The following is a 26,615-nucleotide window of genomic DNA, read 5'->3' as shown; positions in this document are numbered from 1 at the left end:
CCAGGATTAATTCATGTCATGGTGATTTCACCTTCCTCTGGCTCTTTCCCACCGCCTGCCCATCAGTCATAAGTTGCGGGGACCCAGGCACACTACCAAACGGCGTCCAGTTTGGGACGGACTTCACCTTCAACAAGACAGTGAGTTACCAGTGCAACCCTGGGTACCTGATGGAGCCTGCGGCCTCTGCCACCGTCCGCTGCACCAAGGACGGCACTTGGAACCAGAGCAAGCCCGTCTGCAGAGGTGCGTACATGTGTGTGCACAAGCCGCCAGGAGCAGGCTGCACCTCCTGTCTCGGAGGTTTCTGGAGCTCAGCCACGTTGTTTTTGCAGTATGACAGAGAAAGGGCTAGTGAAGGGCCCATGACAAAATCGGGGATGGGGGAGGTGGGGTTCGGAGGCTCCATCCTAGATGGGGGGGTGTGCTGCAGACCTGTGGCAGGCACCGGGTGGGTAGGGCTCAGAAGCTTCCTGTGATGCACCCCACACCTTGTACAGCCCGCTGGTTCTTGCGGTTGCTCACGTGTGTGTGACGTTTCCCAGGAGAAGCTGGGGCTGTGAACTGGGTAAGAATGCCTGTACCCATTTCTGTGTCTGGAAATTCTCATCAGTTTCTGAAATTCAGGGAAGAGTTTTGGACGGTGATTTTGGGTGTCCTCTCTGGGCCCGCGGCACACTCGACCCCCAGGGCGGTGCTTGCACACGTGGCCTGTACATTGCTCACCCAGCACAGGAGAAAGCACGTGCACGTGGGATTCCACGGAAAGCCCTTCACCCACTCACGCCTTCGTTTTTGAAACAAGTATGAACAGCAAGTAGACACACAGATTATGCTTTTTGGAAAGTGTACACAGCCCTAAAATAAATAAAATCACAGAAGAGGAGAACATTTTACCAAATTTATGCACAAACTCAAAAGTTTTATTCTGGTCACATGACCAAGCCTTCATTTGATTTACTTATGATAACCACTGTAAAAACAATTATTTTTTCATGCTGGGAAGGTGGCTCAGTGATAGAGCATTTGCCTTGCTTGCCTGAGGCCCTGGGTTCTATTCCTCAGCACCACATAAGCAAAAAGAAAAAAGCCGGAAGTGGTGCTGTGGCTCAAGGGGTAGAGCGCTAGCCTTGAGCTGAAGAGCTGAGGGACAGCGCCCAGGCCCAGAGTTCAGGCCCCACAACCTGACCCAAAATAAATAAATAAATAAAAAGAATTATTTTTTCTTTCATGATCTTGTAGATGTGAAATCCTGTTAACTCCTCAATTCTGTTTTCTCTTTCCATGTGATCCATTTCCACTTGATCTTCATTTTACCTTTTTGATCTAAACTAATGCAAAACGGTAGTGAACTTGTACTTATGCTGTCTTTGTAACAGCAGAACTGTGTCTGCTTTCTTTGTGGACAGCGGTCCTGTGCAGCCAGCCTCCTGCGGTGCCGCATGGGAGTGTGGAGGGCGCAGACTTCCACTGGGGCTCCAGCGTGAGTTACAGCTGTGCCGACGGCTACCAGCTCTCCCACTCGGCAATCCTGTCCTGTGAAGGCCGCGGGGTGTGGAAAGGAGAGGTGCCCCAGTGCCTGCGTGAGTCCCCCCCATCACCACACATCCTCAGCTGCACACTGGACGAACCTCGGGCTCCAGCCTGAGCCCCCAAGGGGATGCGTTCTTTAGTTCTTTGGCTCTCTGATTCAACCTGGAGACTGGGCAGAAACGACTTCAAGTTGAGCAGCAAAGTAGTCCACCCGGGGTGTTAAAGCCGCCGCCTTCTCTCCTGGTTGTTCTCTGTAGCTGTCTTCTGTGGAGACCCCGGGGTCCCGGCCGAGGGGAGGATCAGTGGGAAAAGCTTCACCTACAACTCCGAAGTCTTCTTCCAGTGCAAATCTCCATTTATACTGGTGGGATCCTCCAAAAGAGTCTGCCAGGCAGATGGCACGTGGAGTGGCGTTCAGCCCACCTGCATAGGTAACACGCTACACGGCGGGGGTGGTGTGTGGAGTGGCGTTCAGCCCGCTGCATAGGTGACATCGGGGGTGGTGTGTGGAGTGGCGTTCAGCCCGCTGCATAGGTGACATCGGGGGTGGTGTGTGGAGTGGCGTTCAGCCCGCTGCATAGGTGACATCGGGGGTGGGGTGTGGAGTGGCGTTCAGCCCGCTGCATAGGTGACATCGGGGGTGGGGTGTGGAGTGGCGTTCAGCCCGCTGCATAGGTGACATCGGGGGTGGGGTGTGGAGCGGCGTTCAGCCCGCTGCATAGGTGACAGCGCACGACTGGGGTCCTGGGAAGGCTCAGGCTGGGGACGTGTCCCCACCGTGGGGCTGGCTGAAACCACACACAGGCTCAGGGGAGGGCCTGCCCCTAGCTTACAACTCACATGGGCCAAAATGGCCGCCGGCCCAGACTCCAAGTCAGCTCACAGCTGTGCTGCCAAGACAGGGCTCCTGGGAAGTGGAACTGCCACCCTGGCCATGGGTGGCCCGGCCCACGCGGCCCCGCTACCCCACCGCGGCCTGGCCCGCGCGGCCCAAACGCGGCCCTGCCCGCAGCCTGGCTGGCCTGTCCCTGCGTCCCAATTGTGGCCTGCGCATCCCTGCCCCGCCCACGGCCCCGCCCGCGCGTCCCTGCCCCCCCCCCCCCCCCAGCAGCCTGGCTGGCATGTCCGTGCTGCTACAGACCGGACTCCATGGGGTTCATTCTGCTGAGCCACTTGTACTATTTCCCTGTGCATTTCTGACAAACTAAAATTCATGGTTTACTCTTGACAGTGTTCTAGAAGATCAAATGGTAACTACTTAGAGATAAAGACAGTATAAGCAGTAGTGTCACTGAATTGTTCGGTTATAGGGTATTTGTTGTCATTTCATTTGAAGTGTCACATGGCAAACATGTCTGTACATAAAATATTTTTCTACATCCGTATAGGTTACTTGCCCTAAGAAACGTTTTTGTTCAGTTATCTATCATTTTCTCCTGCTGACGGGGGTTTCCTAATGACACTGGGGGGCTGGGGGAGCAGGAGGGGGTATGCAGGTCCTGGGTGTACAGAGTGTGGCTGTGCTGACCTGGAAGAAGCATCACCACCAGTCCAAAGGCTTCCATCTGAACATTGAACGTATGTCCAGTTTGGAGTCTGGAGGGAAATGATACAAGATTTGGAATATGACTCCTTATGAACCAAAAACATAACAATAGAAAGCTATTAAAATAGTATGATATTTACTAACTAGTGTCTCAGCAGGGAGAATTAGACAGAGAATGGAAATGGATGGCTTATTAACTAGACCAGAACAGAGAGCGCTGTGTCTCGTCTGGTAAAGTACCAGAAGTTAAATGGTAACTTCTGGCCAGGTGGTTGTGGCTCATAGTCACCCTAGCTGCTCGGAGAATGGGGAGGCCCTGGATCCAGGACAGCACGGCAGAAATGGCCACCGGGATTCCTGTTAGTGAAAGGAGTCAGCTGGGGCTGTCTGAACCTTATGTCCAGCTACAGCCAGAAGCGTAGAGTGCAGCTCTTTGTCCAGGCACGAAGCTGGGCAGGAAGTGAGGCCCCTCTGAAGTGCAACCAGCATGCTTGCCAGGTGCAGTCCTGCAGTGCACCTGCTTGGCCTGGCACTGTCAAAAACTAATAACAAGACCTGTACCGGTGGCTCACACCTGTACTGCTAGCCACTTAGGAGGCTGAGATCTGAAGACCATGGTTCAAAGCCAATCCTGGCAGGAAAGTCCATGGAACTCTTATTTTTAATTAACCACCAAAAATTTGGAAATGAAGCTGTAGTTCAAGTAGTAGTAGTGTGCAAATAATAATTATTATTATCACTATTACAGTTATTATTTAACTTGCATGGAAAAATCCTCAAAAGTTCTCAAGAGAAACTTCCCTGAATTTTGAAAGACCTTTCCGTAGAAGTGTTGCAATTTCTTGTGTTAACTGTGCATTTCAGATCCTGCACACAACACCTGCCCGGACCCTGGCACACCGCACTTTGGAATACAGAACAGCTCTAGAGGATATGAGGTACTTTATATGTTGTTCTCTGGAAACAGAAAGCACAAAGATATTTTAGTGTGTGTGTACACTGTTGTGTAATGTGTATTTACTATATTCAATGAGAATTTCTATTTTCTTTTTCTGGATGTGGGGCTTGAACTCTGGGCCTGAGCGCTGTCCCTCAGCTCTTCAGTTCAAAGAGAGTGTTTTACTACTTGAGCTACAGCACCACTTCCGGTTTTCTGGTGGTTTATTGGAGATAAGAGTTTCACAGACTTTCCTGCCCGGCTGGCTTTGAACCATGATCCTCAGATCTTAGCCTCCTGAGTAGCTAGGATTACAGGTGTGAGCATTGGCACCCGGCTGAGAATTTCTGACTAGTTTTACCTGTCACCATCAGGGTATCAACAGACAACTTATTGTTGTAACAATAGCTGTATTCACTTCTACTTAGAGATATAGATAGCTGGACATTTTTGCGGATTTTAAAAGACACTTCTCATAGTGCAGTTGCAGCTGACCAGCCAGATGTAAGAGTCCATTTGAGGAGTAGATAGAATGGGCCGAAGACAGTAATTTTAGGAGATGAACAGAAGAGAGTGTGTTCTTTTGTATTATAAAGGTGATGAACAGGGTGTTACAGATACGTAAGTAAGGTGATGAGTGCATTTCATTTTGACTCCCTCATTTTCTCCTGCTTTCCTCCCCACTCTCCTCCCCCCACCCCAAGTTGTAAAGTTCATTTCCAACCTAGTGTCTAGTGAGTATCAGTGTTGCATTAGTTCACCCTTCGTCCTGTTGTTGTGGCTCAGTGCTAGAGGGCCTGCCTAGCAATATACAGCCCTGAGTTCAAGCCCTAGTGCTGCCAGGAAAGGAAAGAAGATAATGATCATGATAAATGAGGGTGTGTTCCTCCCTCTGGCCACTCGCCTGGGCCTGTGCCCTGTGCCTGATCTCGCCGAGTGCCGGGGGCCGTGGATTCGTAGCACAGGAATGTCACCAGGATGTTGGACCTTTTAATAAAGGCACATTAACATCCCCATTAGCATTGGAGAAAAACTTGACATGAGAGCTTGAAATGTTTCGGCCACCTTAAAAGCTCAGGTATTTAACATCACGGTTCTCTTGCGACGTGAATTGGAATACCCAGGCTCACTAGGTATGGTTCCAGTTTTGGAATCTAGAACGAGAAACGTGCCCCAGCGGCCCTCCACCTCCCGCCCACCTGGCACCCTGCTTCCTGCCTGGGGGCAGGAAGTTCTCACAGGTGACCCCAGCACTTTTTGCAGTGTGTCCCAGACACAGAACTAAAGTGTCATCCAGATGCTTTCTGGCGGGTAAATGTCTAATGCCAAGTCTCTGGGAATATGAAAAAATATATGTATGTTGTTCTCACCAAGCCACTGTGGAGAATGAATGTGATCACCGTTGAGCGCTGTAGCTGAGGTCTTAGACCTGTGAGAGGCAGGGCAGTGAATTCTATCAGCCTGCTGCCAAGAGGAACTCGTGCTTGGAAATCCCAGGCAGCCCACAGCAGTGGAGCCCCAGGGGAGATGAGGAGGGGGAGGGGGGCGGGAGGAGGGGGGGTGGGAGGAGGGGGGCGGGAGGAGGGAGGGTACTCAGACATGGAGAGCACAGCAGTGGAGCCCCAGGGGAGATGAGGAGGGGGAGGGGGGCGGGAGGAGGGAGGGTGCTCAGAAGGGGAGAGCACAGCAGTGGAGCCCCAGGGGAGATGGGGAGGGAGGAGGGGGGGCGGGAGGAGGGGGGCGGGAGGAGGGGGGCGGGAGGAGGGAGGGTACTCAGACATGGAGAGCACAGCAGTGGAGCCCCAGGGGAGATGGGGAGGGAGGAGGGGGGCGGGAGGAGGGGGGCGGGAGGAGGGAGGGTGCTCAGAAGGGGAGAGCACAGCGGTGGAGCCCCAGGGGAGATGGGGAGGGAGGAGGGGGGCGGGAGGAGGGGGGCGGGAGGAGGGGGGCGGGAGGAGGGAGGGTACTCAGACATGGAGAGCACAGCAGTGGAGCCCCAGGGGAGATGAGGAGGGGGAGGGGGGCGGGAGGAGGGAGGGTGCTCAGAAGGGGAGAGCACAGCAGTGGAGCCCCAGGGGAGATGGGGAGGGAGGAGGGGGGCGGGAGGAGGGGGGCGGGAGGAGGGGGGCGGGAGGAGGGAGGGTACTCAGACATGGAGAGCACAGCAGTGGAGCCCCAGGGGAGATGAGGAGGGGGAGGGGGGCGGGAGGAGGGAGGGTGCTCAGAAGGGGAGAGCACAGCAGTGGAGCCCCAGGGGAGATGGGGAGGGAGGAGGGGGGCGGGAGGAGGGGGGCGGGAGGAGGGGGGCGGGAGGAGGGAGGGTACTCAGACATGGAGAGCACAGCAGTGGAGCCCCAGGGGAGATGGGGAGGGAGGAGGGGGGCGGGAGGAGGGGGGCGGGAGGAGGGAGGGTGCTCAGAAGGGGAGAGCACAGCGGTGGAGCCCCAGGGGAGATGGGGAGGGAGGAGGGGGGCGGGAGGAGGGGGGCGGGAGGAGGGAGGGTACTCAGACATGGAGAGCACAGAGGTGGAGCCCCAGGGGAGATGGGGAGGGGGGCGGGAGGTGCTCGGGTATGCAGAACACAGAGGGCAGCCAGTGGTCTTGGTTCCCGCACTGTTATGCTGGGGAAACCCCCTGAGTTCCGATGAATTCTTACCCAGGCCAGGCAGCTACTGAAGCAGTTCCCTCACTCGGTTGTTTAAAATGTGACCAGCAGAGGTTAGAGAAGAGCAATCCCTACCAAACACTGAATTCAGGGCCCTCGCTCTACAGAGACGCTCTTTCTTTACCCGGTAGCGCAGGTGCAGGGCTCGCACACCCCATTGCTCTGAGCATGGCACGTTCCCACGCGTGTGGTCAGAAAGCGCTCGCTGATCCAGGCAGCCAAGCGGGGGTGGCGGGGGGGTGACGGGAGAGGGGGGATGGCGGGGGGGGTGACGGGAGAGGAGGGCATGGCGGGGGGGGGGTGACGGGAGAGGGGGCATGGCGGGGGGTGACGGGAGAGGGGGGCATGGCGGGGGGTGATGGGAGAGGGGGGCATGGTGGGGGGTGACGGGAGAGGGGGGATGGCGGGGGGGGGTGACGGGAGAGGAGGGCATGGTGGGGGGGGTGACGGGAGAGGGGGGCATGGCGGGGGGGGGTGACGGGAGAGGGGGGCATGGCGGGGGGGGGGTGACGGGAGAGGGGGCATGGCGGGGGGGGTGACGGGAGAGGGGGGCATGGCGGGGGGGGTGACGGGAGAGGGGGCATGGCGGGGGGGGGTGACGGGAGAGGGGGGCATGGCGGGGGGGTGACGGGAGAGGGGGGCATGGCGGGGGGGGGTGACGGGAGAGGAGGGCATGGCGGGGGGGGGTGACGGGAGAGGAGGGCATGGCGGGGGGAGGGTGACGGGAGAGGGGGCATGGCGGGGGGTGACGGGAGAGGGGGGCATGGCGGGGGGGTGACGGGAGAGGGGGGCATGGCGGGGGGTGACGGGAGAGGGGGGCATGGCGGGGGGTGACGGGAGAGGAGGGATGGCAGTGGGGGGGGGGTGACGGGAGAGGGGGCATGGCGGGGGGGTGACGGGAGAGGGGGGATGGCAGTGGGGTGACGGGAGAGGGGGGATGGCAGTGGGGGGGGTGACGGGAGAGGGGGGATGGTGGGGGGGTGACGGGAGAGGGGGGGATGGCAGTGGGGGGGGTGACGGGAGAGGGGCTGGCGGCCACCGGCCGGGGGTGACCCGCCCTTCAGCCTCTTCCCCCCCCTGCAGGTGGGAAGCACCGTGTTCTTCAGATGCAGGAAAGGGTACCACGTCCAGGGCTCCACCACCCGCACGTGCCTGGCCAACCTCACGTGGAGTGGGATCCAGACGGAGTGCATACGTAAGCGTGCCCTGACTGTGTGCCCCGCAGCCGTACACAGAGCCTGCCCAGCCCTGGTCTGTGTGTCTCTTCACTGAGCGTGAAACTGGCTGGCTTACATCAAAGGGCCAAAAGCTGCCTGAAAACATGGCCTGCAGCATTAAAACAACTATATTCACAGCTCGAAAGTTGTCACTGTGGTAATCAGTCAAGGCTTTTATTTGAGACATTTATAAACCATGAAGGTGAGATACAGAATAAATATTATTACTCCTTATATTTTTAAAGAAATAAGGATCAATAGTACCTTAAGTTTCTAAATATACATCAGATTCTTAGCACTGGCTTAATGAACATGAATTTACTAGTTGCTGACACAATCAACTCTGCTCCTCTGAGCTCGCGGAGGGCCACGTGTGTTACTTTCTAAGGCTGTTACTGAAGGACAGGCGGTACACCATTTCCCCGAACTGCGTAGCAGGAGTGTTCTGTTTCTTTCAGAGCTGGAGTCTCTTCTCTAGGTCCCTTCATACCATGACATGCATACGTGACACGAAGAAGTGACTAGATTCATAGCCATCCCGATTTGTGCTCTGTGTCTTGGACGCAGTTGCTGACGTTTTCCTGAGCAGAGGTGAGCACTTGCTAATGCAGTAAATGTTCCCGCAGCTCATGCCTGCCGGCAGCCGGAGACCCCAGCGCACGCGGACGTGAGGGCAATCGATCTCCCGGCCTTTGGTTACACGCTCGTGTACACCTGCCACCCGGGGTTCTTCCTTGCGGGAGGGTCTGAACACAGGACCTGCAAAGCTGACATGAAATGGACAGGGAAGTCTCCGGTTTGTAAAAGTAAGTCACTGGTGGAGATGTGACCGTGCTTACTAAAAGGAATGAAAGCATTGCGTGTGGCCCGGCTAGTGTGTCTGACATGTGCCTGGATGACCCCTGATGACCCCTGAGTGACCGGAGGTGGGGTGGGACCGTGGCCTGGCCGACCCTGCCGCGGCTGGCCGGGCTGTGTACGGTGTGTGCATCCTTTCCCCTGTGGCCAGGCAGTAGACATTGTTTGCTATAGCCACATTTGCAATCAAAGAGAAAAGCTATTGGGCTGAAGAAAAGCATTCTGAATTTTACAATAATAATATCTAATATCTCATCAGAAGATGGAGTCTTCATAAATGAGATCGGGTAAATGAATATTGGCCAAGTGTCTGAGCACATATAAATTAAGCCATCGTTTTTATTTTTAAGACCACAGGTTGTTTGCTGACAGCATCAGTTTCTATATCCTTGACATTGTTTTTTTAATTACAAAAGCCATTAGCATGAATATGACACTTTAATTACTTGCCGATTTGTGTGTTTACCAGTGAGAGAATTAAGTGGGGGGAGGTGTGCGGGGGCGAACGGCAGGTGCCCTCTCTGGATCCTGTACATGTGTGGAATGGCAGACCAGCAGAGCCCTGACTTCCCTGAGCAGTGTACCCCCCATTCTCACCTTGGGGATATTTAACCTGCATCCCCCTTGCCCATCCCGCCAGGAGTCCAGGGGACGGATGCTAAGAAGCAAAACTCTTAAGAGCTAAGGGATTATAAATTAAATCTAACTTGATGATTGAATTAAACCGCAGGCAGGGGAAATAACGGTGTGTCCCTCATTATTAAGTCGTGAGGTTGTCGGTCTCAGTGGGGGATTGGAGGATGAGGTGTGAATCCCAGCTCACTTCAGACATGCCCCCGTGCCCCCGTGCCGGCAGGATGGCCCTCCCGGACCAGAAGCTGCCTCCGCCCACCACCCTCATTTGCAAGGCTCTCTGTTGTAGACTCCCACAGAACATCCACTCTGACCCTGAGCTCAGCTCTTACAAACACAACTCAGATCCCACAGCAGAGACATGGGTGTAAAATGCATCTGTATATACTATGTTGTACATTTAAAAAAAAATTCTGGACAAAGGAAAATTGCTTCATCTTGACATATTTTTCAACCTTCTTCAAAAATTAATGTTTTTGAAAATGATAATTTGTCTTTTTACTTGTAGGTAAAGGAGTGAGAGACGTTAATGAAACAGTTACTAAAACGCCAGGTTTGTATGCCAGGGGAGTTATAGCTTTCGGTCAAATGAAGTCCTTTGTTTTCTACTGTACTCTGCACAGTGAGACAGCTTTTGCATTCAGATACCCGAACCCATCGGTCCACGACAAAGTTAAGAGTCTCCCTGTGTCAGGGACCACACACCTCCACAGCTTGGCCCAGTGTTTGACCAGCGGGCTGGCGTGTGGTGATGGGAAGCCCTGTCGCAGGGCCTCGGGCACTGTGTGGAGGAACAGGCCCGATCCTTCCCGTGGGCGGCACGACAGAGAGCCTTATAAATAGGGTTGCAGTTCCTCCCCTAGCCGCGGACCGGAACCAGACACGGGGCAGAGAGCCTCAAATGACACTCATACCTTCTCTGTAATCTCCACCATCCGGGCATCTTCTCTCTGTCTTACATTGATTAAAGCTTGTCCTCATTGAAGCCTTGCTGAAACACATCACAGGCCGAATCCATGCACCCATTTCCCAGGAAGGATTTCATTATTAGAAATCGCCTGGCACAGGGGATCTGTGTGATATGCTCAGATTATCTAAATCATAAAATATGTCCCCGAACTATTTTAATTTAAAATTTTATGCCAAGGTTTTAAAAAAAAACAGACCTTGTATTTAAAATTTTTAAATTATATAGGTTTTTTGTTGTAGTTTCGTTACTCAAGTTCTAGCTCTAGTTTCTTGGGCATAAAGCTTGATTTTAGAATCAACATATTTGTAGTGCTGTTAATTCAGAATGCTATGGTACATGTGCAGTTCCTGGGTGAGGCAAATTGAACCAGCATGGCTAAAGGAATCTCTGCAGTCTGAGTTATAAACTCTGAAGATTTTTTTTTAATCTGGGGGCTATATGCATTATTTACATGTAAAAGGACAAACGAATACTTACCCCGTCAACAGATTCTTTCGGGGAAAGAACCATATATTTTTGTTTTGTTATTATGTGTTTTTTTTCTATTGGCTTCTTATGGCTGACTTTGTGCATCAGATATTGAAAAATCTATAAATGCATTTTTGTAGATGCAAATGTTATCATCAGCATGTCTTTCCCCCTTCTTCCTGAATAGAAGTGCCATTAACTGTGGTCATAAAGGTGGTATGTTCGATCCCAGATCATTGCTGCCGTACAATTGCACACTAAGAACAATACACAGGTCAGATGGCCAAGACCCATGAGATGTCCTATGCCCGTGTCACTGGTTTAGACGTGAAAGCCACCTGTTCTTAGCCCCCTCTCTCTCTCTCTGGCACGTCCAAGGATAGGACCAAGGTACCCGTAGGAAATGATGTAACCATGCACACTAACATCTCCAGCTCTACCTGGAAAAGAGTTGTTTGGAAGAGTTCAATGTTAGTAGAGTTAATGTAATCATTTTAGAATCTCCAGTTAAAAACAAGGACCTATGCAATGCTATTTATGGATGAATGAATGTGTTTGATGTCAGTTATCTATTAGCGATGTGTCACTTCTTACCGGGCTTCAGTTACCAAGTTGTTACTTGGGTCAGCAGCTGGCTCTACTCAAAGCCCCAGGAAGCTGTCACTGCTACCATTCCTGCACCTGCTTGGCAGGCTTTGTGGCAGGCTTGACCTGTCCAGGCAAGGTGGTCAGCTGGCCCCAAGCAGAAGCATGGACACGGGAGATACCTCATCCCTGTCACATGATCATTTCTCATTGTAATTGGACTTGCTAAAAAAACATACTCAGGGAAAAATGAATCTCTGGCAGCTCAGTTTTACTTATAGTGGATTTTTGCCCAATTAAATAATTGAGGCACATGGTCAGGCAGAAAGGAAGAAGATCCTAGGGGCACTGGGGGAGCGATACACCATCATTCTATATGCATGCTTACGTTAATAGTGTTCGATTTGAGGATTTACACATGTATATCAGCAGAGACAAAAATCTCACTAACAGTGAACACAAGAAGATACGTTGATGTATTTACATGTACTCCTGATTGATTTTATGGGCCACAAAGACACTATGTCTTCCACTTCTGAGCACTGGAGACATGTAGGAAAGTGGGATATTTCACACAAGGAGAGTGAAGTGGGAGAGGAGAAAATGGTGACGGGGAGGGTGATATTCTGCACTTGTACAACGCACCCCACAGGTAGGAGCGCTTTGTCTCCAGCTGGGTCTCCAGCCCTGGGCTTGGGGATGTGAGCGTGACGGGTCTGGATGGGATTCCTGACAAAAGACACTGCGAATTCTGAGCCCAAGGCCCTCGGGGTAGACAGGCCTGGCCGTGTGCCGCCAGGACAGCTGACCACAGGAAAAGCTCAGGCTGATGTTGGCAGAGCAGTCTCCGCACACCATGGTTCTCTTAAAGGAAGGGGTTCTGCTCCTACAGACATGCCTGAGGTGCTAGGATGTTCCCAGCAGAGCCAGAAAAGGCTACATGCTCATCACTCTTGACTGGTGCACCTGCTGCTTTGACTCTTACCGTGAGAGGACAGGGCTCCAGGCTACCCTACTCTTCACTGTGGTGGTTAATTGAAGTCTCTCACTGCACAGTTTTGTGCCTTCGGTGTTTGAAAATATCTGGATTCAATACCTGGCATGGTGTGCTAACGTTTGTCTGTTTCCCTCTCCCAGTTCCTTCAGATGTGTTTTTCGTCAGTTCAGTGTGGAAAGGATATTACGAATACACAGGCAGAAGGCAGCCAGCCACCCTGACTGTTGACTGGTTCAACGCAACCAGCAGCAAGGTCAACGCGACCCTCACGGCAGCCCCGCAGGTGCAGCTGGAGCTGACAGGTAGATAGTCTCATCACAGAGCGCACAGAGACACTCCTGGCTGTGTGTGCCCGGCGCCCCAGAGCCCTCCCTGACCTCCACAGCTCCGTAGTGTTTTCTCATTCTTGAGGCCACTGCGTTGATACAGGAAAGGTGATGGACATCCTCGCGTGTGTCGCTACCACAGTACACCTTGACTCTGACACTTCTGTTCACAGATGCCTGCCTGTCCATTTCATTTTCTTGGATCTTGTTTCTTACCATGTGTATGTCAGGTTTGCTCCTGTGAGCTGAGTGCACAGGAATCGGTGCTGCCCTGTCTGGGGCTCTCCACTCCTTCCAGTTTTATCTATTCATTATCTCATCTTTGAAATGAACTGGCAGTCAGGTCACTCAGTGGCACCCTAACCTTCCCCTGTGGCCAGCACCTCTCCTTGGCCACACCCACTGGGCCACGCCTACCCATCTCCTGTGGCCAGCACCTCTCCTCAGCCACACCCACTGGGACACGCCCACCCATCCCCTGTGGCCAGTACCTCTCCTCGGCCACACCCACTGGAACACGCCCACCCATCCCCTATGGCCAGCGCCTCTCCTTGGCCACTCCCACCAGGCCACGCCCACCCAGGGTCATCTCTCTAAGTAGCCCAGGTCCAGTGAGGGCTGCAGTTCCTGTTACTTTCCTTTCCTTCTTCGTTTGGGGTAAACGTGTTCAATTTAATGAAGAGCACTTAACTCCCCTGAGAGGAGTCTATACAAAAACTCTATTAAGAAGCTATTTTCAGTGAGGAAAAAAAATGCCGATGCTGTAATTTATCAGTAAAATGAAACTTACATTTGAGTTTTCTGGTGCCCATGTTATCTGTTCTGTGGACAACATATTCACACCTTCCAGGGCTGGCTGACCCCTCCCAGGGCTGGCTGACCCCTCCCAGGGCTGGCTGACCCCTCCCAGGGCTAGCTGACCTTTACTAGGGCTGGCTGACCCCTCACAGGCCTAGCTGACCTCTCACAGGCCTGGCTGACCTCTCCCAGGGCTGGCTGACCCCTCACAGGGCTGGTTGACCTCTCCCAGGGCTGGCTGACCTTTCACAGGGCTGGCTGACCTCTCCCAGGGCTGGCTGACCTTTCACAGGGCTGGCTGACCTCTCCCAGGGCTGGATGGCCCTTCACAGGGCTGGCTGACCCCTCCCAGGGCTGGCTGACCCCTCCCAGGGCTAGCTGACCTTTACCAGGGCTGGCTGACCCCTCCCAGGCCTAGCTGACCTCTCACAGGCCTGGCTGACCTCTCCCAGGGCTGGCTGACCCCTCACAGGGCTGGTTGACCTCTCCCAGGGCTGGCTGACCTTTCACAGGGCTGGCTGACCTCTCCCAGGGCTGGCTGACCTTTCACAGGGCTGGCTGACCTCTCCCAGGGCTGGATGGCCCTTCACAGGGCTGGCTGACCCCTCACAGGGCTGGCTGACCTCTCCCAGGGCTAGCTGACCTCTCACAGGGCTGGCTGACCTCTCCCAGGGCTGGCTGACCCCTCACAGGGCTGGCTGACCTCTCCCAGGGCTGGCTGACCCCTCACAGGGCTGGTTGACCTCTCCCAGGGCTGGCTGACCTTTCACAGGGCTGGCTGACCTCTCCCAGGGCTGGCTGACCTTTCACAGGGCTGGCTGACCTCTCCCAGGGCTGGATGGCCCTTCACAGGGCTGGCTGACCCCTCCCAGGGCTGGCTGACCCCTCCCAGGGCTAGCTGACCTTTACCAGGGCTGGCTGACCCCTCCCAGGCCTAGCTGACCTCTCACAGGCCTGGCTGACCTCTCCCAGGGCTGGCTGACCCCTCACAGGGCTGGTTGACCTCTCCCAGGGCTGGCTGACCTTTCACAGGGCTGGCTGACCTCTCCCAGGGCTGGCTGACCTTTCACAGGGCTGGCTGACCTCTCCCAGGGCTGGATGGCCCTTCACAGGGCTGGCTGACCCCTCACAGGGCTGGCTGACCTCTCCCAGGGCTAGCTGACCTCTCACAGGGCTGGCTGACCTCTCCCAGGGCTGGCTGACCCCTCACAGGGCTGGCTGACCTCTCCCAGGGCTGGCTGACCCCTCACAGGGCTGGTTGACCTCTCCCAGGGCTGGCTGACCTTTCACAGGGCTGGCTGACCTCTCCCAGGGCTGGCTGACCTTTCACAGGGCTGGCTGACCTCTCCCAGGGCTGGATGGCCCTTCACAGGGCTGGCTGACCCCTCCCAGGGCTGGCTGACCCCTCCCAGGGCTAGCTGACCTTTACCAGGGCTGGCTGACCCCTCCCAGGCCTAGCTGACCTCTCACAGGCCTGGCTGACCTCTCCCAGGGCTGGCTGACCCCCCACAGGGCTGGTTGACCTCTCCCAGGGCTGGCTGACCTTTCACAGGGCTGGCTGACCTCTCCCAGGGCTGGTTGACCTTTCACAGGGCTGGCTGACCTCTCCCAGGGCTGGATGGCCCTTCACAGGGCTGGCTGACCCCTCACAGGGCTGGCTGACCTCTCCCAGGGCTAGCTGACCTCTCACAGGGCTGGCTGACCTCTCCCAGGGCTGGCTGACCCCTCACAGGGCTGGCTGACCTCTCCCAGGGCTGGCTGACCTCTCCCAGGGCTGGCTGACCCCTCACAGGGCTGGCTGACCTTTCCCAGGGCTGGCTGACCTCTCGCACTATCCCCCCCACTATCCTTCCCCCCCCTCACCCCCCGCAGGTCTGACAGCCTGGGTCTCTCCACAGGGGTCTACAAGAAGGAGGAAGCTCACCTCCTGCTGAAAGCTGCTCATATCAGAGGCCCAGCCGACATTTTTGTGAGCAAGTTTGAAAACGACAACTGGGGCCTGGACGGTTATGTGAGTTTCTCCCTCCCCCTCCTCCCCTCCCCCCTCCTCCCCTCCTCCCCTCCCCCCTCCCTTCCCCTTTCTCCCCCTCCTCCCCTCCCCCTCCCCCCTCCTCCCCTCCCCCTCCCTTCCCCTTTTTCCCCCTCCTCCCCTCCCCCCTCCCTTCCCCTTTCTCCCCCTCCTCCCCTCCCCCTCCCCCCTCCTCCCCTCCCCCTCCCTTCCCCTTTTTCCCCCTCCTCCCCTCCCCCCTCCCTTCCCCTTTCTCCCCCTCCTCCCCTCCCCCCTCCCCCTTTCTCCCCCCCCCCCCTCCCCCTCCCCCCTCCTCCCCTCCCCCCTCCCTTCCCCTTTCTCCCCCTCCTCCCCTCCCCCCTCCCCCTTTCTCCCCCCCTCCCCTCCCCCTCCCCCCTCCTCCCCTCCCCCTCCCTTCCCCTTTCTCCCCCTCCTCCCCTCCCCCCTCCCCCTTTCCTGCCCCCTCCCTTCCCCTTGCTTCCCCTCCTCTCCACCTCCCTCCCTCTCCCCTCCCCCCGGTTGAGAGCAGCCTCCCTCCCCGCACGGGATTTCACGCTTTGTGGTCTGTGTGGGAAGAGCTAAGGACTCACTCGGGGCAGAGGCTGTGGCTGTGTCTGGGCATCCGGGGCTCCGGCAAGGAGCCGCAGCCACCCATCCCTTCCTGTCATGACACCACCACCACATCATTTGAAATGGAAAAAACCAAAAATCAAAAACGGTCCAGAGCTGCGAGGCGGCTACGCTAGAAGGCCGAGGAGACAGGGAAGCCCGCCTCCCCCCTCCAGCTGGCTGAGGGCCAGCCCGGTCTTCCGTGGCCGGTGGTCATCTCCTGTGCTCACGGCATCCTTCCCAGCCGGCTCTCGGAGGCTTTGCGGGAGCTCTGCTCCCCGGGGACCAGCAGCCCACAGCGGTGACACAAACGGCCCGTTGTGTGTGGTGTCCTCACGTGGACAGCGTGTGGATGGCCGTGCCAGGGGGCAAAGCGGATGGCTTCGGTGCATTTCCCGAGCTTCCCTGTGGAGTGACTACAAATGTCCCCCAGAAGAGGGTTTTCCAACTGCATGTGGCAGCTGGGTGTTAGCTGTGAGGTAGGCTGTGGAGGCCCGCAGAGGAGCCCGCGCTGTCCTCACCTCCCTCCTCCCTGCCTCCAGGTGGCCTCAGGGCTGGAGAGAGGCGGCTTCACCTTCCAGGGTGACGTGCATGGAAAAGACTTTGGGAAGTTCAAGCTAGAGAGACAAGGTAAGCAGAAGCAGAAAAGACATGACTTCTAACGACACAACCAAAAGGGATTACTGTATGCTACAGCTCCATAAAAGCAGGTTCTTTGACAAGTAGAAATGTGTAAATAAGGAAAGAAATATGCCAGAGTTAGTAATCAATCATTGTATCAAAATACTTACCTTATAAATGTATAGAGAGATGTATCATATATCTGTATCTATGTAGATAGCTGTAAATCTATATCCTTATATCTTTATATATTATACCCTTATTAGCCAGAGAATGAAACAGACTCTTGCAATACACATAATATAATACCTAAGGAAACTAGAAGTGAACAATAATTTTTAAAAAGTAAGAATAATTAAAAATGGCCAGCAAACTTTTAAGGTCTCTAAATATGTATATATATGTGTGTGTATATATACATACATACATATATCTGTATATATCTGTGTATATATATGTGCATATATATGTACACATGGGTGTATATGTATATATAGGTGTGTGTCTATAGACATGCAGACACACACAAATATGCCACAGGCTGTCTGGACTTTAGCTATTAGAATGGCACACTTTAGGGAAGGCAGTTTGGGCTGGTTGACCAGACGTATTATGTGTAAGTTTGGAGATATGTGAGCAGATGTCCTTTCATTCAACAACTACAACATTTTTGGCTAGGTAAGTATAAAAATATGTTCTTTGCATATAGAGACATGTTTCAATCAAGACTATATTGATTAGAACACCTAGTAAATATGGAACTTAGTAATGAAACCCTACTCTATAAATAATGAACATTTAAAAAACTAACTTCTTACAAAGCAGAAATTATCCCTCTGTGGTGAGACATTTGAGCTCTGTGCACAAGGCCTTGGGTTTGGCTGCAAAAACCACAAAAATAAAATGCAACCCGCTTTTAAGCACAGAAATAACTTGCACAAATTATACGTCTATCATAAAATAATCGCTTCTGTGAATAATGTCATCGGATGAATTTCATTGGACATTAAGCTAGAAGCCACTGTTCAGCACACGCATTCGAGGAGCGAGGCGTGTGTATTGGTGCCCGTGAGAACAGTGTTGGCCCTTGGACCCTCCTCCCTCCTCCTCGTCTGCCTCCACCCTCTGACTTGACCTCTGAGTCAGAGCGAGAAGGTGGACCCACATCCCTCGGCTTGTCTCTTGCCTGCTGGCCGCTTTTACGATGAAGAATGAGGTGCAGTATTCTTTTCTTAAAGTGTGATGTGAGGTGTTTTACCGCCTAGTCTGTATTTTCAACAAGATAGACAAGTTACCTCACGTGGCTGTCGGACTTGCAAGTCCTTGAGCTGCCGCAGGAAGCTCAGTGCAGAAGCTAAAGATCAAAGGGACCACACCGAGGAGATCAGCCCTATCACTACCAATGGCTCCGTGCTGCTTGCAGACTGCTGTGTAAGCACTGCCACCTCGGAGAGCAGCCGCGCCACGCAGCACGGGCACCGGGGCTGCCTTGGTGAGGACGGCGTTGGACAGTGTGCTACCCCTGGGCCAGGGCTCGTTCCACACGACGTGCCCGGGGTCTCGGTGCAGGGGAGGCCCCCGGCCTGTACGCCAACGCCAGTGAGCCATCGGCGGGCCTAAACCAGCATGCACGTGACTCATAACCGCTTCCACCGTTGCAGTCAGTAGCCCTGGGTAGAAGAACGTCAATGATTGTGTCAGCAGTCGCTACTACTTCAGGTTGGTGATGAGGAACAATAAATGCTGCCCACCAACCCTAACGATGGGTGATGTCTTCCTCCCAGTCTCAGGCAAACCCTTCCCTGGGCTTCCCCCCCAGCCCCTGTCCTGCTCGAGTTTCAGAACACGGCAGTGAGCCTGTGTTCTCACATTTTCTTTATATAACCTCACTCCTTTTTTCATCTAACAAAATAACAGCTCTCATTCACAAGAAATCTGTATGCGCATGTAATGATGAGCTTTTTGTCAGGAAAAAACCAATTTGAATCCCAAGAAAATTTTCTGGTCACCTAATTAGAAAAGGCTACGCTTAAGTAATGCTTCAGCAACAATCATTCATTGAAGAGAGATGGCTGAAGCCCATGTTTATGGGTAAAAGTAAACCTAATTGTCTCAGTCAGAAGACAACAACAAAAGGAGTGACTATCATTAAGTAAGTGCTGGAGCCAAGTTAATTTGAAAGACAACGTTAATGTAAAATCTTGTATAAGAAACTCAAATTGGTTTCCCCATTAAAACGGAATGACTTTATCCACACACGGAGTGAAAGAATATCTGCGGAAAAAAACATGAAACTGATCAGTGGTTTTATCTAGAGCATCTAAAAGACTCAGAGGTGGACTAAAGGACTTGAAGATGATTTTATCTCTCTGAAGATATGCAAGTGACTCACCTGGCTCATCCCCTGTGAAAAGATGCGTACATTCCTTCATCAGTAAGGAAATCTGCATTTAAAACAACCCTCAGATTGAATCAGCACAGAAGTGGTAGTAATTCCAGGAGGGATTGCAACAGAGAGGGGAGAGTGGGCAGGAAGGGAAGGCCAGGGCAGGCAAGCAGCAGTGGCAGCTCACACGCTGACATCCCCAGGCACCACAGCACAAGGCTGGGGAACGCCTTTGGAAGGAATCTAGGTAAGACACCGTGACACCAAACAGCACAGATTGTATTAGGCCATGCTTCTACCTAGAATGTTGCACGCATAAACGCAGAGATACATCTCATTCAACTGTAGAGAAAAAACTGGAAGAGTTAGAAGTAGTAGTAACTAGCAAAAGTATTTTTGGTATATAGAACCAACAAACTTCTTCCTATACACCTTATAAATGGAATGTTGTATATGTGCCCAAAGAAAAAACTCGAAAATAGGTGAGTGAGAAGCCCCATGAAAGTGTACATTATAGGAAAGAAAAGGGAAACACTCACAGACAATATTCATGCAGTGTTGAAAGGAGGCTTTAGATCAGCACACAGGGCACAGAATGAGCCTTCATTTTTATTTTCCTCACATGAATTATTTTCGTGACCTTTTCTGCCATTTCACTTACTACTCCATGGCTGTGTGGTCCTGCAAATCATTAAAACTAAGAAAGTGGCTGGAACTAGGTAGGAGCCTTGTAGGGCTCAGCCATCTGAGGCTGGGCGTCGGTGCTGTCCACAGAGCGGTCTCTCTGTTGTCCTGTGTCACAAAGTGGGGTCCCTTGGGCATGGAGATTTTCCAGAATTTTGAGATTGGCAGTTTTATATTTATTAAGGACAAACTATATAAAGTTTGGTCCTACTGGGAAACCATGTGCAGATACCCTGGGAATCAGACATGGGCGCTAAGTAGAACCCACGAGATTCTTGAGTCCAAAATGCCTCCACAATCTGAAAATAGCTTGAGCAGGGGCTGGATTCTAGAAGCTCCAGGGAGACGTGGGTCTGACTGACCACATGTCAGTCATTGCTCTAAGTGTGTGAGTCGCACAGGTCACCTGATTCTTACACAGAGCGACGCAGAGGGGGGGCCGTTGTTCAGTGAAGCATTGGTCTTCTTGGAGAGCCACCTCTGGCTCAGCGGCTCCTGTCTGCCACGTCCTGGACTCAGGCACGATGGCTGGAGCTGGTCACGATGGCTGGGGCTGGTGTCACGATGGCTGGGGCTGGACGGACGTCACAAGGCTGGGGCTGGACGTCACGATAGCTGGGGCTGGATGTCACGATGGCTGGGGCTGGACGTCACGATGGCTGGGGCTGGACATCACAAGACTGGGGCTGGACGTCACAAGGCTGGGGCTGGACGTCACAAGGCTGGGGCTGGACATCACGATGGCTGGGGCTGGACGTCACGATGGCTGGGGCTGGACGTCACGATGGCTGGGGCTGGACGGATGTCACAAGGCTGGGCTGGACGTCACAAGGCTGGGGCTGGACGTCACAAGGCTGGGCTGGACGTCACGTTGGCTGGGGCTGGACATCACGATGGCTGGGGCTGGACGTCACGATGGCTGGGGCTGGACGGATGTCACAAGGCTGGGCTGGACGTCACAAGGCTGGGGCTGGACGTCACAAGGCTGGGCTGGACGTCACGTTGGCTGGGGCTGGACATCACGATGGCTGGGGCTGGACGTCACGATGGCTGGGGCTGGACGTCACGTTGGCTGGGGCTGGATGTCACAAGGCTGGGGCTGGACGTCACGATGGCTGGGCTGGACGTCACAAGGCTGGGGCTGGACATCACGTTGGCTGGGGCTGGACATCACAAGGCTGGGGCTGGACGTCACAAGGCTGGGGCTGGACGTCATGTTGGCTGGAGCTGGACATCACAAGGCTGGGGCTGGACATCACAAGGCTGGAGCTGGACGTCACAAGGCTGGGCTGGACGTCACAAGGCTGGGGCTGGACGTCACAAGGCTGGGGCTGGACGTCACAAGGCTGGGCTGGACGTCACAAGGCTGGGGCTGGACGTCACAAGGCTGGGGCTGGACGTCACAAGGCTGGGCTGGACGTCACAAGGCTGGGGCTAGACGTCACAAGGCTGGGCTGGACGTCACAAGGCTGGGCTGGACGTCACAAGGCTGGGGCTAGACGTCACAAGGCTGGGCTGGACGTCACAAGGCTGGGCTGGACGTCACAAGGCTGGGCTGGACGTCACAAGGCTGGGGCTGGACGTCACAAGGCTGGGGCTGGACGTCACAAGGCTGGGCTGGACGTCACAAGGCTGGGCTGGACGTCACAAGGCTGGGCTGGACGTCACAAGGCTGGGGCTGGACGTCACAAGGCTGGGCTGGACGTCACAAGGCTGGGGCTGGACGTCACAAGGCTGGGCTGGACGTCACAAGGCTGGGGCTGGACGTCACAAGGCTGGGCTGGACGTCACAAGGCTGGGCTGGACGTCACAAGGCTGGGCTGGACGTCACAAGGCTGGGGCTGGACGTCACAAGGCTGGGCTGGACGTCACAAGGCTGGGCTGGACGTCACAAGGCTGGGGCTGGACGTCACAAGGCTGGGCTGGACGTCACAAGGCTGGGGCTGGACGTCACAAGGCTGGGCTGGACGTCACAAGGCTGGGCTGGACGTCACAAGGCTGGGGCTGGACGTCACAAGGCTGGGCTGGACGTCACAAGGCTGGGCTGGACGTCACAAGGCTGGGGCTGGACATGCTCCCTCACCTCCACACTGCTCCAGTCATCCCCATGCATGACATGGACGGCGTCCTGGGACTTGTCTGTGAAAGCGGAAATGTTCACCAGCGATGGAAGGATTCTCAGCCTCTGATCACTCTTGTGCATGTTTGGCTTACAAGAATAAACAAGACTTTGCTTTCGATTTGGAATGCCACCATTTCTGGAGACGAGCTGGCCAACGAGCCCGCCACACTTGACTGACTACGCACCTGTGCACTACGTGACCCCTGGCATTTGGCCAAATGAGTTTCAGATCCTACGTTGTAAGTGAACTGCCCCCAAAACCAACTTCGTTCTTTGCCCACAGTCGAGTCATGAGGGTCTGATGGCTGGATTTCCAGTGAGTGCCCGTGTGGTCACCAAACGCGGCTCCGCAGGCCACTGTAGGTGCGGCCTAGAGCTAACCACAGTCTCAGTTGCTGTTGTTTGAGAAGGGCCTCCCTCAGCAGGTTAGGCTGGTCCACAACACTTCTTATCCCACACTTGGAACTCTGGGTCCTCCTGCTTCAGCTTCCCAAATGCTGGGAGTACAGGCTGCCATCGCCCCTGGCGGTGAACGTTCCTTTCATGGTGAAGGAGCTGTGTCCTTCAGCCCCCACGCTGACAGGGAGCCCGCCCCGGCCCCCACGCTGACGGGAGCCGGCGGCCTGCTCTGGCCTCCACGCTGACGGGAGCCCATGGCCCGCCCCGGCCTCCACGCTGACAGGAGCCCACGGCCCACCCCGGCCCCCACGCTGACGGGAGCCCATGGCCCGCCCCGGCCCCCACGCTGACGGGAGCCCACGGCCCACCCCGGCCCCCACGCTGACAGGAGCCTGTGGCCTGCTCCGGCCTCCACGCTGACGGGGGCCCGTGGCCGACCCCGGCCCCCACGCTGATGGGAGCCCGCGGCCCACCCCGGCCCCCACGCTGACAGGGAGCCCGCCCCGGCCCCCACACTGACGGGAGCCCGTGGCCCGCCCCGGCCCCCACGCTGACGCCCACAGCCCACCTCCCCTGTGCACCTTGCACCCACCGGCACTGACTCTGGTGCATGCCACCTTGGTAAACCAGGATGCCATACATCTCTCCACAGCTCTGGGAAGTTTGTATAGCTTTACAGACAAGTGAGGAGCAATCCTCTGAACTTGGAAAACCATATATACATGCTTTCTGCTAGCTTTTGCACAAATACAAATCCTTATAGCTGAAACCAAAAGTCAGGATGCCTCTTCCTGGCATTTGAAATGTGAGACTCTTGCCCACCCCATGCTACCACTGAGTTAATTAGGGGAGGCAGGATCTGTTCCTGGAAGTCTTCAGGAAAGCCTCCTAGCTGGGTCCCTGTGCGTGAAATACCTGGGAGGTATGTTCACTGCACCTGTTACAAGTAGTGCTGCACGGCCAGTGCAGGAACTGCAAATTAAAATTTTCCCCTTTTCTTTCAGATCCCTCCAACTCTGATCCAGATTCTTCGAGTCGTTACCACGGCACCAGCGGTGGCTCTGTGGCGGCTGCCATTCTGGTCCCATTCTTTGCTCTAATTTTATCAGGGTTCGCATTTTACCTCTACAAACACAGGTACCGCAGGAAGACAGTGTGAACGTTTTCTGAGTGTGAACTGCTGGTGTGCATCCACTCGTGTGCATATGATGTTTGTCAGTATGTGATGACCCTCTTGGGACATAAGGATACTTGTGTTCTTTTTGAGAATACTTCTATACCTCGTGGTTCGCTGTTGGTGATGCTGTTTTTGTTTTTCTTTGAATTGATTCTACCTTGTTTATAGGACACATGGGAATAGTTAGTTTTAATGACATTAATGACCAAGCTAAAATCTAGCATGCTTTGCCATTCAGCAACTAGAACATCAAGAGAATGTCCACTCTATCAACAGAATAGTCTCCATGACCTGGACAAAGCAAACCTAAAATGTATACTTTTTTACTGATTCCATGCATTCAACAACAATATATGCTTCCACCTTATAAAGGTTCCCCAGATATCCACTAATTTGCAAATCCTTCTTAATGGGTAAGTGTCAAAACATGGAGAAAGCGGCTTTAATGGATCCATTCACTGCCTTTGGGGTGATGTGGATACAAATGTGTAAGGGGTTGTGGAGGAATTATAAAATCCATGTACATCTATATATGTGTGATATATTAGTTGGATGGATTTTTCATATGTCAAATTGACCTAAAGTACAGTTCAGGATGTTATACAAATTACAAAAGTTATGCTGCTCTGAAGTAAGCTTAAAATGTATTAAATACGTTGAATGATTTCATATAATGCACCTATATCCACTTAGTTTTGGCTACAAAAACAACATAAGTGTGATGATATACTTTTTTGTGGGTTTATCCAGGTCTCGGGGCTAGAACATAGGGCCAGGGGTCTGTTCAAGACGTACTCTACTAATTGAGCCATAGCTCCACTTACAGCTTTTGGAGGGTGGGGTGGGTAACTAGAACTAAGAATCTCACAGACTTCCCTGCCCAGGCTAGCTTTGAAACTCCTCCTGCGTAGCTGAGATTGCAAGCATGAGCCACCAACCTAGCTTTTATTTTTATGGTTTAAAAAAAATTATCTTTAAGTGGTTGTACAAAGAGTTACCATTCAACAAACAGTTTATGAATATAGTGCACATTGATCAATATCACCCCTTCCATTATTCTCCCCCAGCCTTCCCAACCCCCAATTTTTTAATTTTGTATGACTGCGTTCTTCCTCCCTTACTCTCTTTATTCATCTACTCCTCTCCCCTTGATCCTATACCTAGTCTTTTCAGTATCTGTTTCTTGGAGTTCCTTTTACTGAACTGTGAGTTAGCCTTCCTAAGAAATTACACCATTTGAATTCTTGCCTAAAAATACCAACTTTTGGTTGATACATCTGTATACACTTGCACAGCCCAGAAGTGTTTACTACAATACTTATAAAGTAGTTCTTGCTTCCACACATGACAGAAAGCATTTGTTCTTTGTCTCTTTGGGCCTGACTTCACTAAGCATGATTTTTTCCAAGTCCATCCTTTTTTAAGTAAATGATGTAATATTCTTTCTAATAGATGAGTCAAATTCTTGTGTATGTGTGTGTGTATGTGTGTGTGTGTGTGTGTGTGTGTGTGTGTGTGTGTGTGTGCGTGCGCCACATTTTCTTGATCCATTTGCCCATTGAGGGGCATCTGGGCTGATTCTATATCTTCGCTGTGGTAAATAGTGCTGCAGTGAACATGGTTGTGCTGGTAGCTTTAGTATGGCCTTGTTTGTGGTCATTTAGGTAAATGCCCGGAAGTGGGATTGCTAGGTCATAGGGGAGCTCTATGTTTAGCATTTTTGTGGAACCTCCATACTGCTTCCCAGGGTGGGCTGAACAAGCTTACATTTCCCCCAGCAGTGTAGTGGGGTTTCTATTTGCCCACATCCATGCCAGCATCTGTTACTGTTTGTATTCTTGAGGGTGGCCATTCTAACTCATCCTGGATCAATGAAGTTTTTGTTTCATTGTGGTTGTCCACAGCGCCATTCTATTTTACCATGCTTGTCTTTTTCCTTTACTTGTCTCTAATAAGGGAGAAAAAAGAGCCTGAATAGATAGATACATTTAGATTTGGGCATCAAAACAAAACCTTCTAATACTTTATACATGGATTATATATAATATATAGTATGATTATATTTAATCACAAAACATAAAATGCTTCAATGATAAGTATTTCATATAAAGATTTCTATAAAGATTTGTTTTTAATTTACCAGAGATTAAATAACATTAGAAAAATAACTACGATTTGGTGATGGTACTACCGGTTGACTCTCAACCCAGTTTCTATCATAGTGCAGATGAACCACCCAGGGGCCATTATACGCAGCACCCTAAGATTCAGTGACTTCACCAGTGCTGTATGATGGAGCATAGAGAGTTTTGATGTTCAAAGCAAAGTCCACTTACTCCAGACTTTGAGAGCATCTCAATTTCTTGGGAGATTTGAAGACTCACTCTTCGCATGAACAATTATTTGATCTGGGAAATAGTTCCCCTTTGTCTAAGTTCTATGCATAATTCCAGCCACAGCCAGCGGTGACCCTCACAGGCGCTCCTGCAGGGCAGGTCCTGCTCCTGGAGTGTCCTGTCCCACTGCTGGCCTGGCCGCCATGCCTCTCCCACAGATTCCCGGTGTCTAACTGCACTCCCTCTCTTCCTTTTAGAACAAGACCAAAAGTCCAGTACAATGGGTATGCTGGACATGAGAGCAGCAATGGACAAGCTTCCTTTGAAAACCCCATGTATGATACAAACTTAAAACCCACAGAGGCCAAGGCTGTGAGGTTTGACACGACTCTGAACACAGTGTGTACAGTGGTATAGCCCTCAGCACCCCACTGGGACTGATTCATAGCCATACCTCTGATGGACAAGCAGTAATTCCTCTGGTGCCATAGACCACCCCCTCCGCTCTTGCTTTGTGCAGCCATCTCCACCCTCATCTCGGCAGACGTGCAGCAGGAAGCTCCATGCAGACGCATCTCCATCACCAAAGCGGTTTCCAAATGCCTAGCTGCCTCCCCCGAAAGCGAGGCGCACACAGGGAAGGAGGCCGCGTCCCGCAGACACGGCGGGCCCAGTGCCGCGGACTCCCCACTCCCTGTGTGGCCGGATGCCTTCCGTGTCGTGTCTGGGCAGTGCGTATG

The 26,615-nt window shown here is 53.2% G+C and overlaps 1 protein-coding gene across 1 annotated transcript in view; it reads left to right on the top strand.

Annotated features, from left to right (window-relative positions):
• Positions 1–26,328, top strand: part of LOC122116226 (CUB and sushi domain-containing protein 1) — a 168,923-nt gene extending 142,595 nt beyond the window's left edge. Inside the window, exons 35-46 of the mRNA XM_042689888.1 lie at positions 67–246; positions 1,410–1,583; positions 1,791–1,964; positions 3,944–4,017; positions 7,765–7,876; positions 8,525–8,704; positions 9,898–9,942; positions 12,550–12,711; positions 15,432–15,544; positions 16,693–16,780; positions 23,367–23,499; positions 26,133–26,328. Coding sequence (XP_042545822.1) covers positions 67–246; positions 1,410–1,583; positions 1,791–1,964; positions 3,944–4,017; positions 7,765–7,876; positions 8,525–8,704; positions 9,898–9,942; positions 12,550–12,711; positions 15,432–15,544; positions 16,693–16,780; positions 23,367–23,499; positions 26,133–26,292 — 1,595 coding nt within the window. The 3' untranslated portion in view covers positions 26,293–26,328. The remainder of the gene's footprint in view (positions 1–66; positions 247–1,409; positions 1,584–1,790; positions 1,965–3,943; positions 4,018–7,764; positions 7,877–8,524; positions 8,705–9,897; positions 9,943–12,549; positions 12,712–15,431; positions 15,545–16,692; positions 16,781–23,366; positions 23,500–26,132) is intronic.
• Positions 26,329–26,615: the final 287 nt, after the last annotated feature.

The sequence above is a fragment of the Dipodomys spectabilis genome, unplaced genomic scaffold (assembly GCF_019054845.1).
Source record: "Dipodomys spectabilis isolate Male_0828 unplaced genomic scaffold, ASM1905484v1 ptg000128l, whole genome shotgun sequence".
In the NCBI taxonomy this organism is placed as follows: Eukaryota; Metazoa; Chordata; class Mammalia; order Rodentia; family Heteromyidae; genus Dipodomys; species Dipodomys spectabilis.
Note: the sequence above shows the minus strand (reverse complement) of the source record. Positions and strands in the feature narration are given on the sequence as shown.